Source organism: Ambystoma mexicanum, chromosome 11 (assembly GCF_040938575.1).
Source record: "Ambystoma mexicanum isolate Mex_15411 chromosome 11, UKY_AmexF1_1, whole genome shotgun sequence".
In the NCBI taxonomy this organism is placed as follows: domain Eukaryota; kingdom Metazoa; phylum Chordata; class Amphibia; order Caudata; family Ambystomatidae; genus Ambystoma; species Ambystoma mexicanum.
Genome location: NC_090934.1, coordinates 1451054778 through 1451078319, shown reverse-complemented (window position 1 = coordinate 1451078319; position 23542 = coordinate 1451054778). Strand labels below are relative to the sequence as shown.

The 23542-nt window shown below is 48.4% G+C and overlaps 1 protein-coding gene across 1 annotated transcript in view; it reads left to right on the top strand.

Annotated features, from left to right (window-relative positions):
* The window catches only part of RASL12 (RAS like family 12), a 144822-nt gene that overhangs the window by 15371 nt on the left and 105909 nt on the right, over positions 1–23542 (top strand). Inside the window, exon 2 of the mRNA XM_069625090.1 lies at positions 19856–19991. Within this exon, the coding sequence (XP_069481191.1) occupies positions 19859–19991 (133 nt within the window). The 5' untranslated portion in view covers positions 19856–19858. The remainder of the gene's footprint in view (positions 1–19855; positions 19992–23542) is intronic.

Genomic DNA, 23542 nt, shown 5'->3' with positions numbered 1-23542 from the left:
GAGTGGGCAGCGCATAATGGACAGGGAGGGATGCAATCAAGACCGGAGTGGGCAGCGTGTAATGGCCAGGGAGCGATGCAATCAAGACCACAGTGGGCAGTGCGTAATGGCCAGAAAGCGATGCAATCAACACTGGAGTGGGCAGCACATAATGGCCAGGGAGCGATGCACTCAAGACCACAGTGGGCAGCGCGTATGGCCATGGAGCGATGCACTCAAGACCACAGTGGGCAGCGTGTAATGGCCAGCGAATGATCCAATCAAGACCAGAGTGGGCAGCGCATAATGGCCAGGGAGCGATGCAATCAAGACCACAGTGGGCAGCGAGTAACGGCCAGGGAACGATCCAAGTAAGACCACAGTGGGCAGCATGTAATGGCCAGGGAGCGATCCAATCAAGACCACAGTGGGCAGCACGTAATGGCCAGGGAGCGATCCAGTCAAGACCACAGTGGGCAGCGCATAATGGCCAGGGAACGATTCAATCAAGACCACAGTGGGCAGCGCGTAATTGTCAGGGAGCGATGCAATCAAGACCACAGTGGGCAGCGTGTAATGGCCAGGGAGCGATGCAATCAAGACCACAGTGGGCAGCGTGTAATGGCCAGGGAGTGATCCAATCAAGACCGGAGTGGGCAGCATGTAATGGCCATGGAGCGATGCACTCAAGACCACATTGGGCAGCGTGTAATGGCCAGGGAGCGATCCAATCAAGACCGGAGTGGACAGCGCGTAATGGCCAGGAAGCGATCCAATCAAGACCGGATTGGGCAGTGTGTAATGGCCAGGGAGCGATCCAATCAAGACTGGAGTGGGCAGCGAGTAATGGCCAGAGAGCGATGTAATCAAGACCGGAGTGGGCAGGGCATAATGGCCAGGGAGAGATCCAATCAAGACCACAGTGGGCAGCGTGTAATGGCCAGGGAGTGATGCAATCAAGACTACAGTGGTCAGTGTGTAATGGCCAGAAAGCGATGCAATCAAGACCACAGTGGCCAGCGTGTAATGGCTAGGGAGCGATGCAATCAAGACCACAGTGGCCAGCGCATAATGGCCAGGGAGCGATGCAATCAAGAACACAGTGGGCAGCGTGTAATGGCCAGGGAGTGATGCAATGAAGACCACAGTGGGCAGCATGTAATCATCAGGGAGAGATGCACTCAAGACCGGAGTTGGAACCGTGCGTAATGGCCAAGGAGCGATGCAATCAAGACCACAGTGGGCAGCGTGTAATGGCCAGGGAGCGATGCAACCAAGATCGGAGTGGGCAGTGTGTAATGGCCAGGGAGCGATGCAACCAAGACCAGAGTGGGCAGCGTGTAATGGCCAGGGAGTGATGCAATCAAGACCGGAGTGGGCAGCGCGTAAGGGCCAGGGAGTGATGCAATCAAGACCGGAATGGGCAGCGCGTAATGGCCAGGGAGTGATGCAATCAAGACCGGAGTGGGCAGCGTGTAATGGCCAGGGAACGATGCAATCAAGACCACAGTGGGCAGCGCGTAATGGCCAGGGAGCGATGCAATCAAGACCGCAGTGGGCAGCGCGTAATGGCCAGGGAGCGATGCAATCAAGACCGGAGTCTCAGAGAAGCAACCCAGCTGGTTTCCCCAGAAGATCATTGTCCAGACCACAGGTCCCACCTTGAGCAGTACGGGTGCCACACATCAAGAGCGGGGATTGGCAAGCTGGAGGTGGTGGTTGGATTAATGCTAGCCTGTGCTGTGAATCTGCTCTCAAGGAGAATCTGGGGGTTGCCCTGACCTGGAGGGGGGCGTTTTGGAGGTACGAAGACAGGACTAGGTTGAAGGATTTACTAAAACCCATGAGCTGAAGGGGTACGGAGAGTTGCGAATCCAAGCAACCTCGTATCTGAAAACCAGTCATCAGCGACATTGAAAAATTGATATCTTGAGGATAAAAAGCAAGGAAGGCTTCACACTTGAGGGCCTACTTGATGTAATGGTCTCTGAGAAACATTTGAAAAATGAAGACCTGGATTTGAAGGTACACTTGTATATTAAAATACCCTGATCTCAGAAGCTGGCCGTGGCTGCTGACTGCTCTCTGTGGATCCCACCAAAAACCACTGCACAGTGAACCGGTGACAAGCCCAGCCAAGAGAGCCCGTCGGGGGCCATTCCAAGGACGGAATCCAATGCAGTTTGACTCCCTAAGTGCTGAGGGCATATATATATGTGTCTTAATTTACATAGGGTATCATTGAAGCCCGTCACTTAAGAAGCTCAAATGGGGAGGAACGGACACAAATCACACAAGGGATGGGAATCCAGGGGTCAGTGTATTCTGTTACTCCAGACACGTGGCTCAAGGTACCCAGTAGGGGTAGTCTCTGGGTCCAAACCCACCAGCGCGGAGACCTGGGCCTTTCTTCTGGTGGCAGTGGGAGGGGCTTTGGGGTAGAGGAGTACATGCAACACTGCGCCAGCCTGGTTCTGATGCTTCTTGGAATGCAGGTTCTTTCTAAAGGGATTTTAAATTCCCAAGCTAAGGCCTGGGCATGTGGTGTCCCCCAGGGGTCATCCATCAGTGTCATGAGCAGCTTCTTCCATCGGCTAGGCTTACTTATTCATCGCACAGGTTGTCTTTCTGCATCTATGCAGAGTATACATGGCTCATGATAAAATTGAGAAAGCCAAGGGTCATTCTCCCAATGGCCCATCATATCAAACAAGCCATGTGGTTTACATTATAAATGAACTGGTTGAAGCGTAACTCAACTAAAACTGAGTTAATGGTGATTGGCAATGCCAACACTGAGTTTACCTGTCCACCTGGGCACAGCAGCTCTACTCAAGCGATTCTAGTCTGGAATCCCAGAGGATTGGTTGTCTGAGCCCTTACTTTTAAACCTGCACTTGGGAGACACTACGAGTTAGTTCATCTTCCACTGAAATCTCTAAAGATATTTCTCTACAAGGTCTCCATGTGCTCAGTGTTGCTGCTGTGTCCCGGATTCCCTACTTCAGTACCAGATTCCTGGCCTCCTTTATTACCTGCAAAGTAATTCTGATGTCATACATGAACCAAGACATTGTGGTCATGCCGCTCCAGTGCTGGGGTGACAAAATGGCTTCCAGAATGGAAAGGCGCCCATGTAGAGGTGTGGGCGCAGCCCAGGACACTGGTCCGTGTAATGAGCCCCGCTTGCTCCCCCCACAAAGCGGTACAGGTACGAAGATGGCATGCTGATGCAGAGAAGGCTGTGGAGGCCCAGCTCCACACTGGTAGGCCATGTCTAAGTAATCATGGATAATAAAGGAATACAATCATTTATCTTATTTTTCTTTTATTTATTTATTTACAGGAAGGAACAATCCTCTTTTGATCACAAAAGCACATACAATAGATAACAAATCAGATTTAATGGAAGGAGTGAGCGTCTTACAAATGGGCTGAGTTTGAGGCACATTCTGAGCAGGTTGTGGAGGGGAGTAAATGGAACAGTCCCCGGGGACAATACACAAGTGGACATATATGATTAAGGACAACTGGTTATAGGTTAAAGTTTCGACTCAAAAGGGTCAAATGACAAAAGGGTCGAGTCAATTCGACTGAAAAAAAGGATTGAATTTTTAACCTATACTAAATCAAAAAAATAAATATACATTTTAAAAAAAATGCGATCCTTTTGTTTTCGGTCGAATGCACTCTCACCTTTGGCATTCGATCCTTTTGATTTCGTAACTTTAACTGGACAACAGGACAACCCACATTAGACATCTTAAGTGCTGGTCGGCGCTATGACCACCTGTGCTCGGGATGTGACCATGATGGGTGAAGTGCTAGAGTGGAGGCAGAGAAAGTGAGAGAGCGGCAGGTTTTAGGTGAGGGGAAAATGTTAGCTAGAAGGCAGATGAGGGATAGGTTAAAAGGGTAACTCAGAGGCGAGGAGGTAGGCTTTTCATTTGGTTATGAACAAATCGGTGTGGACTGCTTCTCCAATCTCCCGAGCGAATAGAATTCCATGCAAGTGGAGCATGAAGAGAGAAAGAGCGGAAGCACAGGGTAGGCGAGGAGCCACAAGGGTAGTCGAGGAGGCAGAACAGAGAATGATATGATGATATGATATGGCATTTATAACGCGCCTATACACAAGTGTATCAAGGCGCGACGAGGCAAGTGAGAGGGAACAGAGGGAAGACAGGGACAACAATCTTACTAGGCCAGGTGACATTGAGATCGCACAGGTGCAGGGAAGGGGGGAAAGGGTGAGTGCGGGGGCTAGGGTGCAATGCAATACAAAGGATCAACAGTAAATAATAAGTAAAATAAATAAAACAGTAGGTAAAAGGGTGGCCAGCTAGTGACAAGTGCAGGAGTAAGTGCAGACATCGGGTGTAAAGAGCTGGTGGGGACTGTAGGGACACTGTGTTAGGCAGAAACCTGTGCAGTTCCCTCTGGGACCACTGCAAAAGATTTAGGACTACAGGTGTTTGGCAGTAAACCCACTTGGTAGCAGTCTGTACCACACAGATTCACTTGGTAGCTGTGGCTGAGCAGTCAGACTTCCCTCAAGAAGAGTTAGGCCGTATACAGAGCATTCACCATAGGTCAAAAGAACACAGTAGAACAAGTAAACACTGACCAGAGCTTGGTGTAAAAGAGATACAATTATTTATTTAAAACCACCTCTAGAAAAACACACAGGCACTAATAGTAAGCAATTCAAAAACACTGTCACTAAAAGATATACACTCCCTTAGAAGAATATTAGACAACTCTTAAGTAAAGCCCCACTTATTTTCAGACAGCGGTGAGAGCTTAACGCAGATGGCACTCTAATAATTCGTTTAAAAAGGGAGAGACAAGCAGAGAATAAATTGAAACAGATCCCAACACTTTTTCATGAACACAACAAGGGAGGAAGGCAAAGTAACACCGTGAGTTTAGAGTCAGTAGGCTGGATCCACTTTAAGAGGATCAAAACGAAATGTGTCCAAGGTCACACGGTTGCAGTGCACAAAAGTCTTGTAATGGTTCAAAAAGGAGTTGGACCAAAGAAAGGGACCAGTTAGAAGGTCAAGGCGGCCATTCCAGTCCAGAAGGTTAAGGGGTTATTATTACCTTGTAGCAATCTTTAGAAAGGGAGGCCTGGCGGACACTGTACCTTAAAGTGGTGAGAATACTACAGCGGGGGCAATTGTTCCTGGCAGTGGATGCAAGTCGGTGCTTCATCCGGGGGAAGAGAGGATCTCGTCAGGGAGGAAGACAGGAGTCCGTTGCACTGCCAGGGAAGAAACCAGCCGCTGAGTTTCTCAGGTAAAAGGAGCAGTCCTTTGATTCGCGGTCCAGTGGTAAGTGGCTATCCGGTTGCCGGGGTGCTTGGCACGGGCAATTCGACCACAGGCCAGTCTGGGGTGCGAAGAGAAGAAGGTAAACTGGTTGTGCCCACCACTCAGGGGAAGAAGCCTCTCCAGCCGGGAGATCTTCTCTGTTGTCGGGAAGTGGTGAGTCGGTTCCGCAGGGCTCCACCGGTGGTGTCGTCGTGGTAGGTCGGCTCAGCTTCTCCCTCGTCGGATTCTCAGGTCCTGTAGCGACTTCTGAAGTTCCAGTCCCCAAAGCCCTGCTTTTATGCAGCACACCCCCATTCACTCAGCCTAGCTGTCAATCAAACATGCTAAGTGGTGAGCCGGCCGGCTCACCACTTGGGCCAATCACACAAGAGTGCGACTTGAGTTACCAAGGTAACTCAGTCCAGGGTGCCTAAACCCCCTCCCACACCCCCTGTGGTACCCAGACAGAGTGGCACCACTTTTGGAGGCTTCTGTGGAGAAGCCCGCCAAAAAGTGGAACAAAGGGCTCGACTTGGGTTGGAGTCACAGAAGAGAACACAAACGACATTTTAGAATTGACTCCTGGCAAAAAATACAAAAATACCAACCGGCGAATTAATATTAATTAAATAAACCAGCGGTATGTTCGAGGCTATGAGAATTAAATAATTAAAGTTGGTAGCCTCGAACAATGCGAAAATCCCATAGGGATATATCGCGGTCGAATATAAAAAGTAGTATCCACTGCCACCAGCCAAAACTCGATCAGGGGGGACGGAGACGTGCCCCCTCGACTGACAGACCCCGGGGCAATCGAATTGCCCCAACCAGTACATCCACAATATGATGGTTTGTACTGGTTTCTGTTAATAATTTGGGACTAGTAAAGCCAATGGTGACTTTACATTCCCTGGGAGACAGTAGTCAGTCCCAGGGTATGGAGTCTATGGTGGGGTGTCACTATGACACCCCTGTGTTACTGCACGGAGGGTGCTGTGTAACACACATAGTAAAAACACATGAGACACAATGGAGTAAAGGACCCCATAGCCCATAAAACACATTAGCAGTCAAAGGAACACCATAAATCATGTCCAAGAGTGGGAGAAAAAAGAGTCTCACTCTTGGCAGGAGAAAAAAACAAACTCCAGAAATCCAGCAAAGCTGCTGGGCGACTCACTAGGTTAGGAAATTCAGCCTAAAGAGAGAATTCTCCCTAACACTCGCCCCCCAGACTAAGGGACAGGAGGATTTAATCCACTCCTGGATGAATCTCATACCTCTAGTTGATGACATACATCCTAGAGAGACCATCAGCATTTTGGTGGTGACACCTTGACCTATGTTCTATGGTCAAATCAAAGGTTTTCCTTTGTAAACTATATGACCTACAAACCCTTTGAGGAACATCAGTCTTTTTAAAGTTATAGGGGATCTGGTTGACCAGTCCCTCAGAAGTTGTTACAACTTCTGAACCTGTGTTAGGCTTTTTCAAGGGGTCCTTATAAAGGATTCCCTTAGATCTAGAGGGGCCTCCAGAGGTCCCCGCCACCTCTCTGTTGGGAGAAGGTTGGTTTTTTGGCCTCTTGGTTGGAGGGAATGGAGATAATCAAGGTTCATGCTTCTCCGTCTTCTTAGATCTACCTTTACCTACTCTAGGAGTTTCCCCCTGAAGACTAGGAATTGGGTTGGAGTCTTCTGTGGAAGGTCCAACAGTCTGACGGTTTTTGGCCTTAGACTTTTCTTTTCTGGTTTTCCACCAGCACTGAGAATGACCAGTTCTCTTAGGCCTAGTTAGGGTTCCAGTAGGTCTATCCACCTCTTCCTCAGAAGCAGGGGGAGTCACAGACCCTATAACTGGGGGAACAATGATGGAGCTTGGTTGGGGCTCCCATTTCCCTAACATTTTAGCCTGAAATTTGCCTGGGTCAGAGGTCAACTTACCAACACCAGGGCTTGTAGTGGGGTTCTCAGTAGAGGTTCCCACAGGCTTAGAGTGGTTCCTTAAGGTGGCCTCTCTAGCCAATTTGGTTTGGTTCTGGGTCTCCATACTGGGAGGCCTGGGGGTACTGGATACTACTCCTAGAGTTCTTAGATCATTCCCCAACAGGACTCTCCCAGGCACCTCAGTCTGAACACTGACAGGAATCAACACTGTCATGTCATTACACTGAATGAGGGCTGGTAGAATTGGAACCATTTGGACAGGGCCCCCAGACATCTTAGTGGGACCTTTGGGTGCCTTAGCAACATCCTCAGGCCTGAAAAAGCTTTTATCCACTACTGTTCTGCTGGCCCCAGAGTCTCGCCTGGCAGGGGTATCCTGGCCATTGACAAGAACACTGTCCATATAATAAACTTTAGAGTTTTCTGGTATGGAGTTGTACACACTCCTATTCTGGTCACTAACCAGACCCATGGACTCTACTGTTACATTTGCTTGAAGACCCAAAGGTTCTTCAGCAAAGACTTCAAAGTGGGCACTAGTCATTTGGACTTCCTCCTCAGGAGTGAAGGCTAAGGAGACTGTGCTGATCCCTGCAGGTTTACCCTTACTTCTGGGATCTCCTTTGATGTGGTCAGTTGCCCCACAGCGATAGCATGTTCCAAATGCTCTCTGAAAGGGTGGCTTGGCCTGACCTCCTTCTGGTTTGGGACCAGAAGGTACACTAGCCTGTTGTGGTTTACCCTGGAACTTACCCTGGTTATTGTGTTGTTTGGGGCCCTCCTTGGTTTGGGAGGTATTAGAAATCTCGTGGTTCCCTTTTGGTGGCTGCTTTCCCTCATCCTTTTTCTGAGTGACCCCTGAATCCTTGTGAGTAGCCCTGTTGGCAACCCACAATTCAGCAGCCTTAGCTAGCTTACTGGAATCTAATTCCCTTGAATCATCCAAGTGCTGTCTAAGCTCAGGAGAGCAGGCATCATAAATTGACTCCAACATTACAAGATTCTTCATTCCTTCATAAGTGTTAACTCTGTAACCCTTAATCCATCCCTCTAAGTTTTTCAAACTTTCACTCACCCAGGTAGCCCAAGGGGTACCATCATTCTTTTTGAGGGTCCTAAACCTCATAAGGTACTGGGAAGGGGTCTTCCCAAATCTAGCTATCAAAGATAGTTTCACACATTCATAATCCTTCTTATCCACCTCCCCCAACTCCATTACCACATCAGTTGCAACAGGGGGAAGCCTAGAGAACAACCAGGGAAGTAACTTATTCCCTGTGATGTCCTGGAGCCCATGATTATACTCAAACATTTTTAACCAATCCAACACATCCAACTTAGGTTCATACATACCCACTAATTCCTTAGGCATCCGGGGTCTTTTGGGACTGGAACTCCTAGAGGAACCAGAGGAGAGAGAAGCATTTTCCATAGACAACTTCTTCATTTCTAGTTCATGATTAAGCTCTTTTTCTCTGAGTCTTAACTCAGCTTGCTTCTGCTCAGCCTGGGCATTCATTCTTCTGAACTCTAGATCTTGGTTTCTTTCAGATTGAGCAATAAAACGTTTGTACTCTAATTCAAGCTTCATTTTTTCAAGTTCAAAATAAGCAGGGTTACATGTAGGACCTGGTATAGGCCCAGTAGGTACAGTAGGTAAGGCAGACAGAGGCTCAGAGTGGCTAACTTCATTAGGTTCACTTTCCTCTTCTGACTCATTATCAAGACTTTGATTCAGATCAATGCCATCACTGTTTTCTACATTTGCTGGTGGGGTAGATTCCTCCGTACCACCCAGACATTGGTTTTCTAACAATCTTTCTATAAGTTCCATTTTCTTGCCCTTCTCAGAGAGATTCTTATGTCTACACAATACTTTTAAGCAATCAGCAGTTTTGGCAGACAATGATTCTAGGGTATAACTCTCCATAGCAGACATTGGGCCTCATTACGACCCAGGCGGTAAGGGGTTTACGCCGGCGTAAACAGCGCCGACCCTTACCGCCTGATTCCGAGGTCCCTTAGCGCCATGGCGCTTTTAACACCTGCTTTTAGCAGGTGTTAAAATCCATGGCGCTAAGGGACAATGGAGTTAATTACGCCACCGTAATTTACGGTGGCGTAATTAACGCCTTCCCCACTCCCATTATGCCCTATGGGGCAAAAATGGGAATGGGGAAGGGTAAATGGGAATTGGGGACTTACCGCCCCGCCAACCTCGGAATGGGGCGGTAAGTCCGCCAACCACCATGGCGTAAACGTAGTTTACGCCATGGTGGTAAAGTCACGGCCCAGGCGGTAACTTACCGCCTGGGTCGTAATGAGGCCCATAGTTAGAAAATCAGCTTTTTAGTGCTAAGCTCTGTGGTTAGTTGTCCTAAAGTGTTCAAAAATCACTCTAAAGTGAATACTCAATACAAATCCCACCGCAGTATACCAGTGTTAGGCAGAAACCTGTGCAGTTCCCTCTGGGACCACTGCAAAAGATTTAAGACTACAGCTGTTTGGCAGTAAACCCACTTGGTAGCAGTGTGTACCACACAGATTCACTTGGTAGCTGTGGCTGAGCAGTCAGACTTCCCTCAAGAAGAGTTAGGCAGTACACAGAGTATTCACAATAGGTCAAAAGAACACAGTAGAACAAGTAAACACTGACCAGGGCTTGGTGTAAAAGAGATATAATTATTTATTTAAAACCACATCTAGAAAAACACACAGGCACTAATAGTAAGCAATTCAAAAACACGGTCACTAAAAGATATACACTCTCTTAGAAGAATATTAGACAAGTCTTAAGTAAAGCCCCACTTATTTTCAGACAGCGGTGAGCGCTTAACGCAGATGGCACTCTAATAATTCGTTTAAAAAGGGAGAGACAAGCAGAGAATAAATTGAAACAGATCCCAACACTTTTTCACGAACACAATAAGGGAGGAAGGCAAAGTAACACCGTGAGTTTAGAGTCAGTAGGCCGGATCCACTTTAAGAGGATCAAAACGAAATGTGTCCAAGGTCACACGGTTGCAGTGCACAAAAGTCTTGTAACGGTTCAAAAAGGAGTTGGACCAAAGAAAGGGACCAGTTAGAAGGTCAAGGCGGCCAGCCCAGTCCAGAAGATTAAGGGGTTATTATTACCTTGTAGCAATCTTTAGAAATGGAGGCCTGGCGGACACGGTACCTTAAAGTGGTGAGAATACTCCAGCGGGGGCAGTTGATCCTGGCAGCGGATGCAAGTCGGTGCTTCGTCTGGGGGAAGAGAGGATCTCGTCGGGTAGGAAGACAGGAGTCCGTTGCACTGCCAGGGAAGAAACCAGCCGCGGAGTTTCTCAGGTAAAAGGAGCGGTCCTTTGATTCGCGGTCCAGTGGTAAGTGGCTATCTGGTTGCGGGGGTGCTTGGCACGGGCAATTCGACCACAAGCCGGTCTGCGGTGCGAAGAGAAGAAGGTAAACTGGTTGTGCCCACCAGTCAGGGGAAGAAGCCTCTCCAGCCGGGAGATCTTCTCTGTCGTCGGGAAGTGGTGAGTCGGTTCCGCAGGGCTCCACCGGTGGTGTCGTCGTGGTAGGTCGGCTCAGCTTCTCCCTTGTCGGATTCTCAGGTCCTGTGGCGACTTCTGAAGTTCCAGTCCCCAAAGCCCTGCTTTTATGCAGCACACCCCCATTCACTCAGCCTAGCTGTCAATCAAACATGCTAAGCGGCCGGCTCACCACTTGGACCAATCACACAAGAGTGCGACTTGAGTTACCAAGGTAACTCAGTCCAGGGTGCCTAAACCACCTCCCACACCCCCTGTGGTACCCAGACAGAGTGGCACCACTTTTGGAGGCTTCTGTGGAGAAGCCCGCCAAAAAGTGGAACAAAGGGCTTGTCTTGGGTTGGAGTCACAGAAGAGAACACAAATGACATTTTAGAATCGAGTCCTGGCAAAAAATACCAACTGGCAAATTAATATTAATTAAATAAACCGGCGGTATGTTCGAGGCTATGAGAATTAAATAATTAAAGTTGGTAGCCTCGAACAATGGGAAAATCCCATAGGGATATATTCGCGGTTGAATATAAAAAGTAGTATCCACTGCCACCAGCCAAAACTCGATCAGGGGGGACGGAGACGTGCCCCCTCGACTAACAGATCCCGGGGCAATCGAATTGCCCCGACCAGTACGTCCACAATATGATGGTTTGTACTGGTTTCTGTTAATAATTTGGGACTAGTAAAGCCAATGGTGACTTTACATGCCCTGGGAGACAGTAGTCAGTCCCAGGGTATGGAGTCTATGGTGGGATGTCACTATGACACCCCTGTGTCACTACAAGGAGGGTACTGTGTACCACATATAGTAAAAACACATGAGACACTATGGAGTAAAGGACCCCATAGCCCATAAAACACATTAACAGTCAAAGGAACACCATAAATCATGTCCAAGAGTGGGAGAAAAAAGAGTCTCACTCTTGGCAGGAGAAAAAAAACAAACTCCAGAAGTCCAGCAAAGCTGCTGGGGGACTCACTAGGTTAGGAAATTCAGCCTAAAGAGAGAATTATCCCTAACACACAGAAACAGCCCCCCCCCCAAGTGCAGGGGTTGCCCAGGAGGCAGTGCAGGTGTGCAGCCGGTGGGACAGGGGACCTGGGCCCGAGATCAGAGGGTAGCCAGGTGACCAGTGCAGTTTCAGTCAAGAGTTCAGCAGGGGAGAGTAGGAGAGAAAACAGAAGCTAAGAGGAAGGTCTTGAGGTGCTTCCAGAACCACAGATGGTTCTTCTCAAGTTTCAGGGAGGCTGTTCCAGAGGATGATTACGATAAGGCTTGTAGAGTTGGATGGAGGAGGAAAGATACAGTGGTGCTTTACCGTGGGTAGATTTTTAACAAGGAGAAGAAATTTAAATCTGGCCCTGTTTTGCAGTTAGCCATCCAGCCTGGGGACAGTACCAGGAAGTAGGTGGAAAGTGAGGACTTCAAAGTGAGTCCTGATAGTGAAGTTAATGAGCTTGTCGAGAGGACAGAAAGCATAGTTGGGGCGAGGATGCTGGCACAGTAGTCCAGTTTAGAGAAGACAAGAGTGGTTAAGAGATGTTTGGCGGAGTTGATAGGAAGGAGGGGCCTGATTTTCCTAATATTTAGGCGGTTGTGGCAAGCCAACATTGCACTTTTGAGATGAGAGTAGAGAAGGTGTGAGTAGGGTCATAGATGTCGCTAAGGTTTCTAGCTGAAGAAAAGTAGGGGAGAGTGTCAGTTGGGAGCTGGACAGGCAGGGGAGGAGATGAGGGAGAGTATTTGACAGGGAAGAAGATCACCTCTGTGTCGGTAGAGTTTAACATCAGAGAGGGCGAAGCCATTCAATATTTAATGGCAGAGAGACCGTTTGAAATTTTGATAGAGAATTTAGAGGAGAGTTCAGGAGAAGAGGAGAAGATTTGGGTGTCATCTGCGAAGAGTTGGTATGAGAACGCAAAGGAGGAGTTTAGTGCCACAAGAGCAGAGGTGTAGAGTGTAAATAGGAGCGGATACAAGAAAGAGCCGTGTGGAACACCAACAGTTAGAGGAGTGAGTTCAGATGTGCTGGTGATCCAAGAGGTAGAGAATAGGCGAGGTGCCAGGTAGGATTCAATCCTGGCAATGGCTTGATCATGAATCGCAAGAAGAAAGAGATTATTAAGGAAATCAGAATGATTAACAGTGTCAAAGGCCACAGGTCAAGGAGAACTAGGGTAGAGAATATCAGCTTATTGTCCGGTCCAGTATGACTGAAGAGCAGCGGGAAATCGTGCAATCACCATGCCAACTGCAAAAAGAACACCAGCAAGACGTGAGTACTGAGCCCTGTTGCAGCCATGCCAACTGTCATGGCCACCATGGGGGGAATGGAGGGGGTCTGGAGGACACTGGAGACACCAACCCCGGCAAAGGGTGTACAGCATGCATGGGGCCCAGAGGAGCTACCTGGACCCAGCTGGTAGCGTTATGGAGGCAGAGAGGGTCAGGCAAACATAACCAATCCATTAAGACCAACAAGATTTCAGGGCATATCTTGCATGGCTTCAAACACGCCTATAAGATGCCACCACCCACAGCACTCTGTGCCAGACATTAGAGCTGTGCAGCGACCCGCCCACAACAACCCAGGAAGACAGAAGAAGGAAGCACAAGGAAAGAAGAAGAAGGAAAAGGAAGACAAATGGCAGCGAGGCTACTGGGCGGGTGAGACAGAGAAGAAAGCAGAAGGAAAAGGAACAGAACCAGATTTACCCCACAGTTCCACGCCTCCCTCCATCCACGCATCCGGCTCTCCGTGGCGTTACATTTGGTGGACATGCAATACAAGTAATAGGAAGACAAGGTTAGTGGGGCAAAGGCCTTCCCTGGCGCTCCCCCCACCCCCCGCTCCCACATGGCTTACCCAATACCCCTATTCGGCAAACTGTGCCCAACTGCGCCGCCATCCTCTGAGGTCCCACTCCGTTTCCAGGGGATGAAAGAAGAGACATTAGAGACAAAGAACATGCCACGGACCCGAAACCAGGAACATTTAAACACAGACACAATACACGGAACATTAAACCACGGACAGAAGACAAAGAACATTTAAACCAAGGACACAGCAAGCAAGGAACATTGAAAGAAGCCCACACTACAGTAGCATTTAAACCCCTGTCAAATGCAAACCCCCCCCCCCCAGATGAGTGAAGTAACTCTACTACGCCTCCACTCCCTCTTGCACTCCATGCCTCAAGAGACCTAAGCAAGAGAAGAGACACAGGAACAAAGGTACATCATACCCTAGGGGGGAGGCAGGGGAGACTGGGGGAGAAAGAAGCACAGGGACAACAACAGTTTCCTTTTGTTCCCTACATCTGCTCTACCCAACGGGGGAACCCGGCACAGACACACACACGAGAGGGCATCCAACAGAGGTGGCTTAGAGAAAACTGCTACCCATCCTCCACTGAACGCCTCCTGATGGTTGTTCTAAAATTGACCTGCAGGGAGGGGTTCGGTGCAGGCGGACGGGCAGCGGCAACTGGCATGGCATCCTAATGTCTCCAGAAGCTGCAAGAGCAGGCAGGGCGTTACAGAAACGTGTCCTCCTGCCCCGATAATGAGTGAAAAGCCCAAGTATCCTGCAATTTAAAGGACATTGGGGCTCATTCCGATTCTGCTGGTAAAATGGCGAAAATACCGGCATTACTGGCGGGGAGATCATCTGAATTACTGGCTTAGTACGAGTCTGGGAGCACGTGCGCACATCCACCCACAGGAAATGGTAATAGCGGCACGCCGGCATCACTGATGATAACAGATAAGTGCCTGTAATACTGATACCGGCACCCGAACAGCCGGTAATACCGGCACATTGATGGTGTCACCGGTATTACTAGTGTGCTGGTAATACCACTGCTGTTATTACCGGAACCGGAAATAGCGTCAACTCCGGAACGGGAAGGCCTGTGACAGTCATTTTAAAAACACAATCCACACTGAATCCCCCTGTTCCTGCTGCCATCCAGGCCCAGAATGGCTGCAGAAACATGTCACAGGATAACAGGTCCGCAACACCAGATCCCCAGCTCTGCAAGCTTAAGTTCTCCGAGGCAGAGCTCACCGCAATGGCGGATGCGGTAGTTCATGCTGAGGACCAGCGTGCAACGTAAGAGTGCCATATGGGCTAAAGTTGTGGCAAGGGTGACGGCTGTTGGAACTGTCCCGCACACCAGCAGGTATTGCAGGAAACGATGTGATGACCTGAAGGCAAGGGTCTGAGGCCTCATTGCCAAGCGCAGCTGGTGCTGCTACCAGAGGAGGCACAGTGGACCTCATTCGCCTCATGCCCTCAGAGGAGGCAGCCAGCCAGCCTGCATATTGAGGGCATTGAGGAGATAGGAAGTGCTGAGGCTGGAGCAGGGGCCCAAGGTGATGGCGGTATGTACTACTACATGTACAGGTGCATGTACCCACCAATTGCATGTATCCACCAGCATAACTGTACAGAATGGGTATGGGAAATGGTTTGACACATGGCAGGCACAGCAAATGGGCAATGAACACATAAGTGCGCGCACGCGTGCGCGCACGCGCACACACACACACGTGTTATTGGATGTGAGTGAACGTACCTATGCACATGCAATGCAGTTGAAACGTGCATGTACACATGACAAGCACCCATTTTTCAGAAGATCGTCCCCATCTGAAGGTGATACCCAACCACACCCATGACAAAAACCTACAGTGGCAGGCCAAATGTCAATGTACACATGCATGAACAGTGTACTCACTCAGCAGACACCTCCACCACCACCACAATACGGGCAAGACTGGATACTATCGAGAGGCAGCAGGCAGACATAGACACTCTTGAGGGCTAACAGCTTCAGGCGTTGCGGGACTGCCTGCAAGGATTCACCCGGCAGGTTACGCGCTCACTGGGCCATGCCACCGCTGCCATGGTGACACTGGGCCAAAGGGTGCGTGAGGACACCAATTCGAATCAGGCAATTCAGTTGACCCTCCAATACACCCGTGCCCTGGGGTCTGAGCCATCCACTTCTGCAACACCCACTGAGAACTCACTCCCAAGCACCCCAGGGCACCGTTCACTGCGCCACCTTACCACCAGGAAGCAGGAGCAGGCCCACAAGTCCAAGAGGCCTAGAAAATGTCACTTTGACACTGCAGGGGTGATTTTGAGGGTGGGTGTTTGGGGAGGGTGCTCTGATGGTGGGTGTTAGGGGAGGGGTGATGCTGTTGTGGGGATATTAGTTTCATGTTGCATGTTGTTAGATTAAAAAAATTAACTTGAAGCAATGAGGGGGCATTCCTCATTGAGTGAATGGGGGTCATTACGACCCTGGCGTTAAGGGTTTAACGGCGCCGTAAAAGGTGTCGGTGCCGTTAAGCCCTTAACGGCAGATTAAGAGGTCCCTTTGTGGGACCCGACCTTAACAGCTGGTTTTACCAGCCGTTAAAGTAGGGTGCCGCAATTGGACCTTGGTGCTAATTACGGTACCGCAATTTGCGGTACCGTACTTAGCGCCTTCCCCAGTCCCATTGTGCCCTATGGGGCAAAAATGGGAATGGGGAAGGGCCATGGTGAAATGGGGAAATACTGCCCCGCCAACCTTGGAATGGGGCGGTATTTCCCCATTTCACCATGGCGGACTTGTTGCAACACCGGCACCAACCATGGTGCTAATAGCACCATGGTTTAGCGCCGGGGTTGTAATGAGGGCCAATGTGTTTAATGTTACTTCACAAAAGTGCAAGGGTAGTGAAATTTCGTGTGCTCATCCAAATAAGTTGTCAATGAGTTCATCCAGATATAATTATGAAGATTAGACTGCGTCACATCTAGATATTATTGTGAAGATTAGCTTGTGTCACCTCTAGATGGCAGTGTGGACACAGCATGCAACCCATCTAGATAACCAACCCCATTGGTAAAATAACTCACCCCTCAGCATACACCTCTCAAACTCTGAACTACAGTCAACCATACCTCTAAAGTACAACAAACCATACACACGTCACAACACCGCAACAACAAAGCAAGCCACACATTACCGCGCACAACAGCACATGAAGGCTACCAACTGAAAAAAACACACCTACACTCAGCGAACGGTGAAAACCGAACTGTAGCTGCCAACAGCACATCACAGCTCTCTTGCTCTTCCCACCGCCCCCTACTAACTTACCCTACCCTTTTGCTTTTCAGATCCGCCAGAGCGCCAAGGGGCCACTCAGTGGTGACAGAGCGCGGTTTAAATATCCTTTAACATAACATAACCTCAGGTTCAAATGTAAGCAATTGTGCAATTCTCAGAGTTAATGGGCGCTGTTTCACTTATGCCCACCAATGCAACAGACAATCGAACCACTTATCGTTTTCATGTGAATTGTAGGCCAACACTGAGGGTGAAAACCGACTTATATTTGTGGAAATTGCAGAAAATCTTTCCCATTCTGTCTTGCAGGCATATGAAGGCAATACCCTAGTTAATACATGCTTGGTAACTGAAATGACCTTTTTGTCTACTTTAGCAACTAGTCATTACTTTGTTTATGTATGCTCACTGTAGGCTGTGCTTATCAGTGAGGCCACTTCCTGTGATGCAATAAAGGTCAACGGCATGAGATGTTACTACTTCCTGTCATCGAGACTAACATCACTCCCACTGTCCCTGTTACCTGGATTGGGGGGAGAAAAGGATTGTGTGGTGACAAATGCAGTGCCGGTCCAAACGAACCGTAGTGGGACCAAGGCACCCTGTTCTTACAAAAGATGAAAGTAAAGGGGAATTCGGATTTAGTGACCTTATGTTTCAGGGTGATAGGAAAGGGTAGTATGTCAGCTGAAGGGTGATGCATCTTGGACGCTCCTCGTGGGGTAGGAGTCCGGACATAGCTTTTTTGTGGGAGGTGGGGTGGGTGGCAACGAGTTGCCTGCCTCGGTGGGACAGTCATCCTCAATTTGTAGGACTGGGACGAGGCAGAGGGACGAAGGCAGTGGTCGAAGGGAGCGGCAACTGCTCAGAGTGGCGTTCCACTACTTTTATTATTTGCTGTTAACAGTTGCACTACTTTTTTCACACTTCTTCACTTTAACACCCAGTAGCAGTTGCAGTTAAAATCACATCTGTTTCAACTGAATTGGCTGTCAACCGGCATGACTGCAACCCTTGAAAAATGTGTTGCACGCGGCTCCCTTCCTGCCTACTCTGCCCCGTGCCCGTGTCACCCCTCTACTACGTTTTATGATACACTTCTACCACTGGCCGAAGGGGTAACGTGGTGCACGAAGGAGCTGAAATTATGTTTTTTTAATGTTTCCAGTAGGTTCCCTTGCAAATCACAAAGGCAGAGAGAGGCTGCCAGTGGAACAATGGCCTTGACAGTGCCCTCTGCCGGTTGCATGTAAAAATGTCCCCGCAAAAATGTTTCCTGACAAAAAAAGTCACTGTTTATTGCGCAGACATTATTAAATTGAACATGTGGGGGACATCGCCGCAAACCCCTGCATTTTTATTTTTCCAAGGGGAGCAGGGGACGTCCGAGCAACCCGTTCCCATACATAATGTCACCATATATAAGGTCGACAATGGCTTTTCCCGGTGACATTATGTATGGGGACATTATTACCTGATCCCCCCATGCCCAGTGCTGCAGAGCATTAAGGCTTAAGAAGACCCCGAAGAGATGCCAGAGAGACTTTGAAATATCTCAAGCACACCTACACGGTGGCATTTGGAATTGCCTTTTAAAGGTGCAGCGCCAATAAAAGTTCAGTGGACCCATTCCTCTAGTGCAGGGATCAGCGTGTCGCACAAGATGGCAAAAGGTGACAACCTCAGTGTGGTGTGCTCAGCCTTCAACCTCGGGGGGTCAATGCAATATCCGCCATTTTGTTGGTTATGGGCAGCCTTTGAGTTGCAGTGCGGTGAAATGGCGGGGATCTGGCAGAAAAGCATCTACTCTTTATGATATGATATGCCATTTATAACGCGCCTACATACAAGTGTTTCAAGGCGCAACGAGGCAAGGGACGGGAAATACATGGCCAACCTAATCCTAAGGCACTGACTACAAGTCTGCATCTGAGCGCATCCCTTGGAGCAGCTCTGCTGTCTTTGGAAACGAGTGCTGAGGCTGTCCTACTTAGTACAGGTGCTCTAATGTTACCAGCACTTGAGTGCTGTGAAAAATGAAGTGAACACCAAACCCAGTGAGCATTATGCACTAAAGACCTGTGGTCATTCTTTTGCTTTCAAAATGCGCTTTGATTTTATGCAAAGCAGGCTGCAACCTTCAGTGGTGCTATTTGGCATCTTCCCCTTTCTCATAGAGGTATATGCAAAGGGCAAAATAGCGGTGTGCCACACTGTCCATCCTAGAATAATGACCTTGTGACTCAAAATAATGTATGCAATGATGTGATTAGTGTAGGTTTCACTATGTGTTTTGCTTAGTGAGATAAGTGTACAATTTTTATGATGACTACAATATGTAATGGACGTGTTCATTAGAAAGAACATTGTAAATGTTTTAAACGAGTCATTGTAATGGACGTGTTCATTAGAAAGAACTTTGTAAATGTTTTAAACGAGTCATTTTACAATCTTAGCACATTTAAATATTTTTTATTTGAATGGCTGCTTAAAGTTTTTTTTAAAAAATCATACAGGGAGTTTTTTCCCCCCTGTGCTTGGACAGCTGTCCGCAACAGCTGGGGCGGCTTTAGCAGACGCGCAGCAGACCATGAGGCTCGCACCCGCAGACAGACAGGGACGTCGAGTGAGACAATGGGCGAAAGAGAACGCAGAGAGTGTGTGTGTGTGTGTGTGTGAGAGAGCAGGGAGACAGAGCACGAGATTATGTGTGATACGCAGGTACAGCGAGCTGTTATCAGTTGCCTTGTTTTCAAGAGCATATTATAACATTTTCTCGACCCTAACATTCTGTCCCTGTAGCTCTTTTCTGCTTTTGTGCAGCTAGTCCGGTTTCAGCTTTGCATTGTGGTACTTGCAGTTCTGCTTTTTTCCCCCATTTGGTATGCATGAGTTCTCTTTATGGTACCGGGAGACGTTCATGGTATCCTCACTTCTCTCCCCCGTACGCAGGCGATGTCCACAATGTTCGGAAAAACCCGGGGTGCCAATGCTGTGATCGTCTCCAGTGCCAATGAACGCAACCACCATGCACACCTCCCAGAATGCAACATCGCACTGCTAGGGGTGCGAGGAGCTGGCAAGTCAGGTGAGAGCCAAGGGTGGACTCAACTATACCTACTATCACTCGTGTAGCCACTGTGTAGTGCTGTTATCACCACGGTTAATTGTATTATATGTGCTTACTCTGCCTGTGCAGACTATTATCATCTCAGAATTTCAAGGGCTTTGAACGACTGTTGTTTTTCCCCATGTTCCCTACCTTCCTTGAGTGCTTTGAAACACTTGCCTTGTGTATATGCGCTTTACAAATAAGCAGTACCATACCATACCTCGGCTAGCTAGATATTAAGAAATAATGCCCTCAAAGGCGGCTTGTTAATAGGCTGACAGCCCATTGAATTGTATCTGATTAAACAATGGCGGGTGATTAAGGTTGGGCTGGTGGATGCAAGGAACAGCAACATCCAGTTGGGGTTTCAGAATGACCAAAGCATATGCAAAGAATCTCTTCAGAAGTGTATTCACGCACATTCATTGTGGGTCCCCTCAACCTCACCGGATTTACCATCTGAGCCCCGACCCACACATATCAAGCTGCACCTCATTGTATATTTTCCAGGGATCCCACCAGGCCTCAAATAACATTATTGGGAGAACAACTCATACAATTCAATTTGGTTTGATGGTAAGGCTTGATTAAAGCTAGATCAAAGAGTTCCCATGACGAGGTGTTTTGGGCAGAGAGGGTCGGGAACTGGGTGGGAATTACCACCGGGAATAGCATGGCCATGGGTAGTGAATGGGTGGGCAAATAACCAAAAAACACTCACAAGCTGTGTGTCCCTCCTCATGTGCCATTTCTCTTTATCTGTATTTTAATGCAATCGTATTGCCCACATTAAAAAACGGGAGGTGCGCCGAGTCCCTCTAATTGAACGGAATGCAGTGCAATAATATAATTTATTGACCACATTCTGAGCAATCTGATTGGCTAGGACACACTCCGAGGTTCTAATAAAATAATCACTCCACTCGTTGGCTCTAATAACCTTTTTCCACTGGGTAGTGAGGTTTGAAATCTCCTTGCACAGTTGAAGCACAGAACCTGCTGCCAGCACCTGTCATCCCCCGCCTGATTGAGTACGCAAGCTTGTGCTCTGCAAGGCCAAGATGCTTTTTCTCTTTTTTTTTTTGTTGCAGAAGTGGAGCTCTGTTTAGAGAAAGGGGAAGAGACCTGGTGACAATAGAAGGCAGAAAGAACAGAGTGGGAGAAGGCTGCAAATAAGGGAAGTGTTGGAACAAGATCCGGGGTAGGACAAAATATTAAAAAGTGGGAAAAAGGGAAATGAAGGAAAAAGAAAGGCAATTGCAGTAAGGGGAAGGAGGTGGAAAATACAGGAATAATTGGATAAAGGAAGAAAACGGTAGCAGAGTGGAAAACAATGGAAGGAAAAAGGGAGACAGACTGAATGGGAAAAGAAGACTGGGCATATAAGAAAAGAGAGGAATGAAAGGTTGAAATAGATGAAAGGAAATAAACAATAGCAAAAGGGGGCAATGCAAGAAGATACACAGAAAAAGGAGAGAAAATGACAGTCAGGAGAAAGAGAAAACAGCAAACCATTGAAAAAGGTGGGAAAAAGAAAATGGTGTTGCTCTTGGGGGGCGGGAGTTGCGTCCGAATGAACACCATAGCCCGTCGTCCTCCCTTGTGCTCCTGAGACGTGTCCTACACGTGGCCGAACACCTCCTCAAGGGTCCAGGCAGATACGACCACATCGACCTGGACTGGATCTCACTGCACGCACAAATCACCTTCAAGGCTTGCTGCATCATCTATAAGGCAGTCGCCCTCAAGTCACCCAGCTACCACACGGAGAAACTCTGCATCTCCGGCGGACAACGCAGCACCAGAGGCCAGGACACGTGCAGACTTGGAATCCACTACTGCAAAAAGGAAAGGACCAGACAACAAGCCCACTCTGCCTATTCCCCAAGAATTTGGAATCTCTTCCCAGTCAGCCTCAACGATGACCCCACGCGCCTACAATTCAGAAAAGAACTCAAAACCAACTCTTCAAGGAGTCTCTCCTCCTCAACACCTAGGCCATCACGCCGCCTCTTGCGCCACCTGACTCGCTAGAAACCGCAGGCCACCTTCCTCCCTGCCACCTGGTACAGCTGGACCCCTCCTCTTTGCCCCTCTGTATCCTACCCCACACTGTATATCTGTTCTATTGTTACCTCTGAAAGGTGCTCTGTTATGCCTCTGTACTGGAGTATACCTCTGTAAAGTGCTCCGTTGCTTCTCGGAGCTAGGCCCGCTCTCAATAAATACCATAAGAATAATAAATAAATAATAAAAACACTAGTGTACAGAAAAAAGCCTACTGCAACTGGTATAGCGTTCTTTCATCGATGGGTGAAATTTCGATGGGTTTTCTTCCAAGGACATTTTTCTAAAAAAAACTCATCGAAATATTTAGGGGGAGTTAGAAAAGTATATATAAGGGGTGGGGTTGGTCGGAAATAGGTACAAAATAATAGGGGATGTGCGGCTTGGGGGGAACCCCCCAATAATACAAATAAATCAATTTCGATGAGTTTTTCCAGAGAAAAATACTCGGGGGGGAAAAAAACATCGAATTTTCACCCATCGACGAAATTGCATTGTGCCTTCTTTTGCTTAGGGACCTCCTGAATGACCTTGTGCCTTCTTTTGCTTAGGGACCTCAGGGACCTCCTGAATGACCTTGTGCCTTCTTTTGCTTAGGGACCTCCTGAATGACCTTGGGCCTTCTTTTGCTTAGGGACCTCCTGAATGACCTTGTGCCTTCTTTTGCTTAGGGACCTCCTGAATGACCTTGGGCCTTCTTTTGCTTAGGGACCTCCTGAATGACATTGTGCCATCTTTTGCTTAGGGACCTCCTGAATGACCTTGTGCCTTCTTTTGCTTAGGGACCTCCTGAATGACCTTGTGCCTTCTTTTGCTTAGGGACCTCCTGAATGACCTTGGGCCTTCTTTTGCTTAGGGACCTCCTGAATGACCTTGTGCCATCTTTTGCTTAGGGACCTCCTGAATGACCTTGGGTCTTCTTTTGCTTAGGGACCTCCTGAATGACCTTGGGCCTTCTTTTGCTTAGGGACCTCCTGAATGACATTGTGCCATCTTTTGCTTAGGGACCTCCTGAATGACCTTGTGCCTTCTTTTGCTTAGGGACCTCCTGAATGACCTTGGGCCTTCTTTTGCTTAGGGACCTCCTGAATGACCTTGTGCCATCTTTTGCTTAGGGACCTCCTGAATGACCTTGGGTCTTCTTTTGCTTAGGGACCTCCTGAATGACCTTGGGCCTTCTTTTGCTTAGGCACCTCCTGAATGACCTTGTGCCTTCTTTTGCTTAGGGACCTCCTGAATGACCTTGTGCCTTCTTTTGCTTAGGGACCTCCTGAATGACCTTGTGCCTTCTTTTGCTTAGGGACCTCCTGAATGACCTTGGGCCTTCTTTTGCTTAGGGACCTCCTGAATGACCTTGTGCCATCTTTTGCTTAGGGACCTCCTGAATGACCTTGTGCCTTCTTTTGCTTAGGGACCTCCTGAATGACCTTGTGCCTTCTTTTGCTTAGGGACCTCCTGAA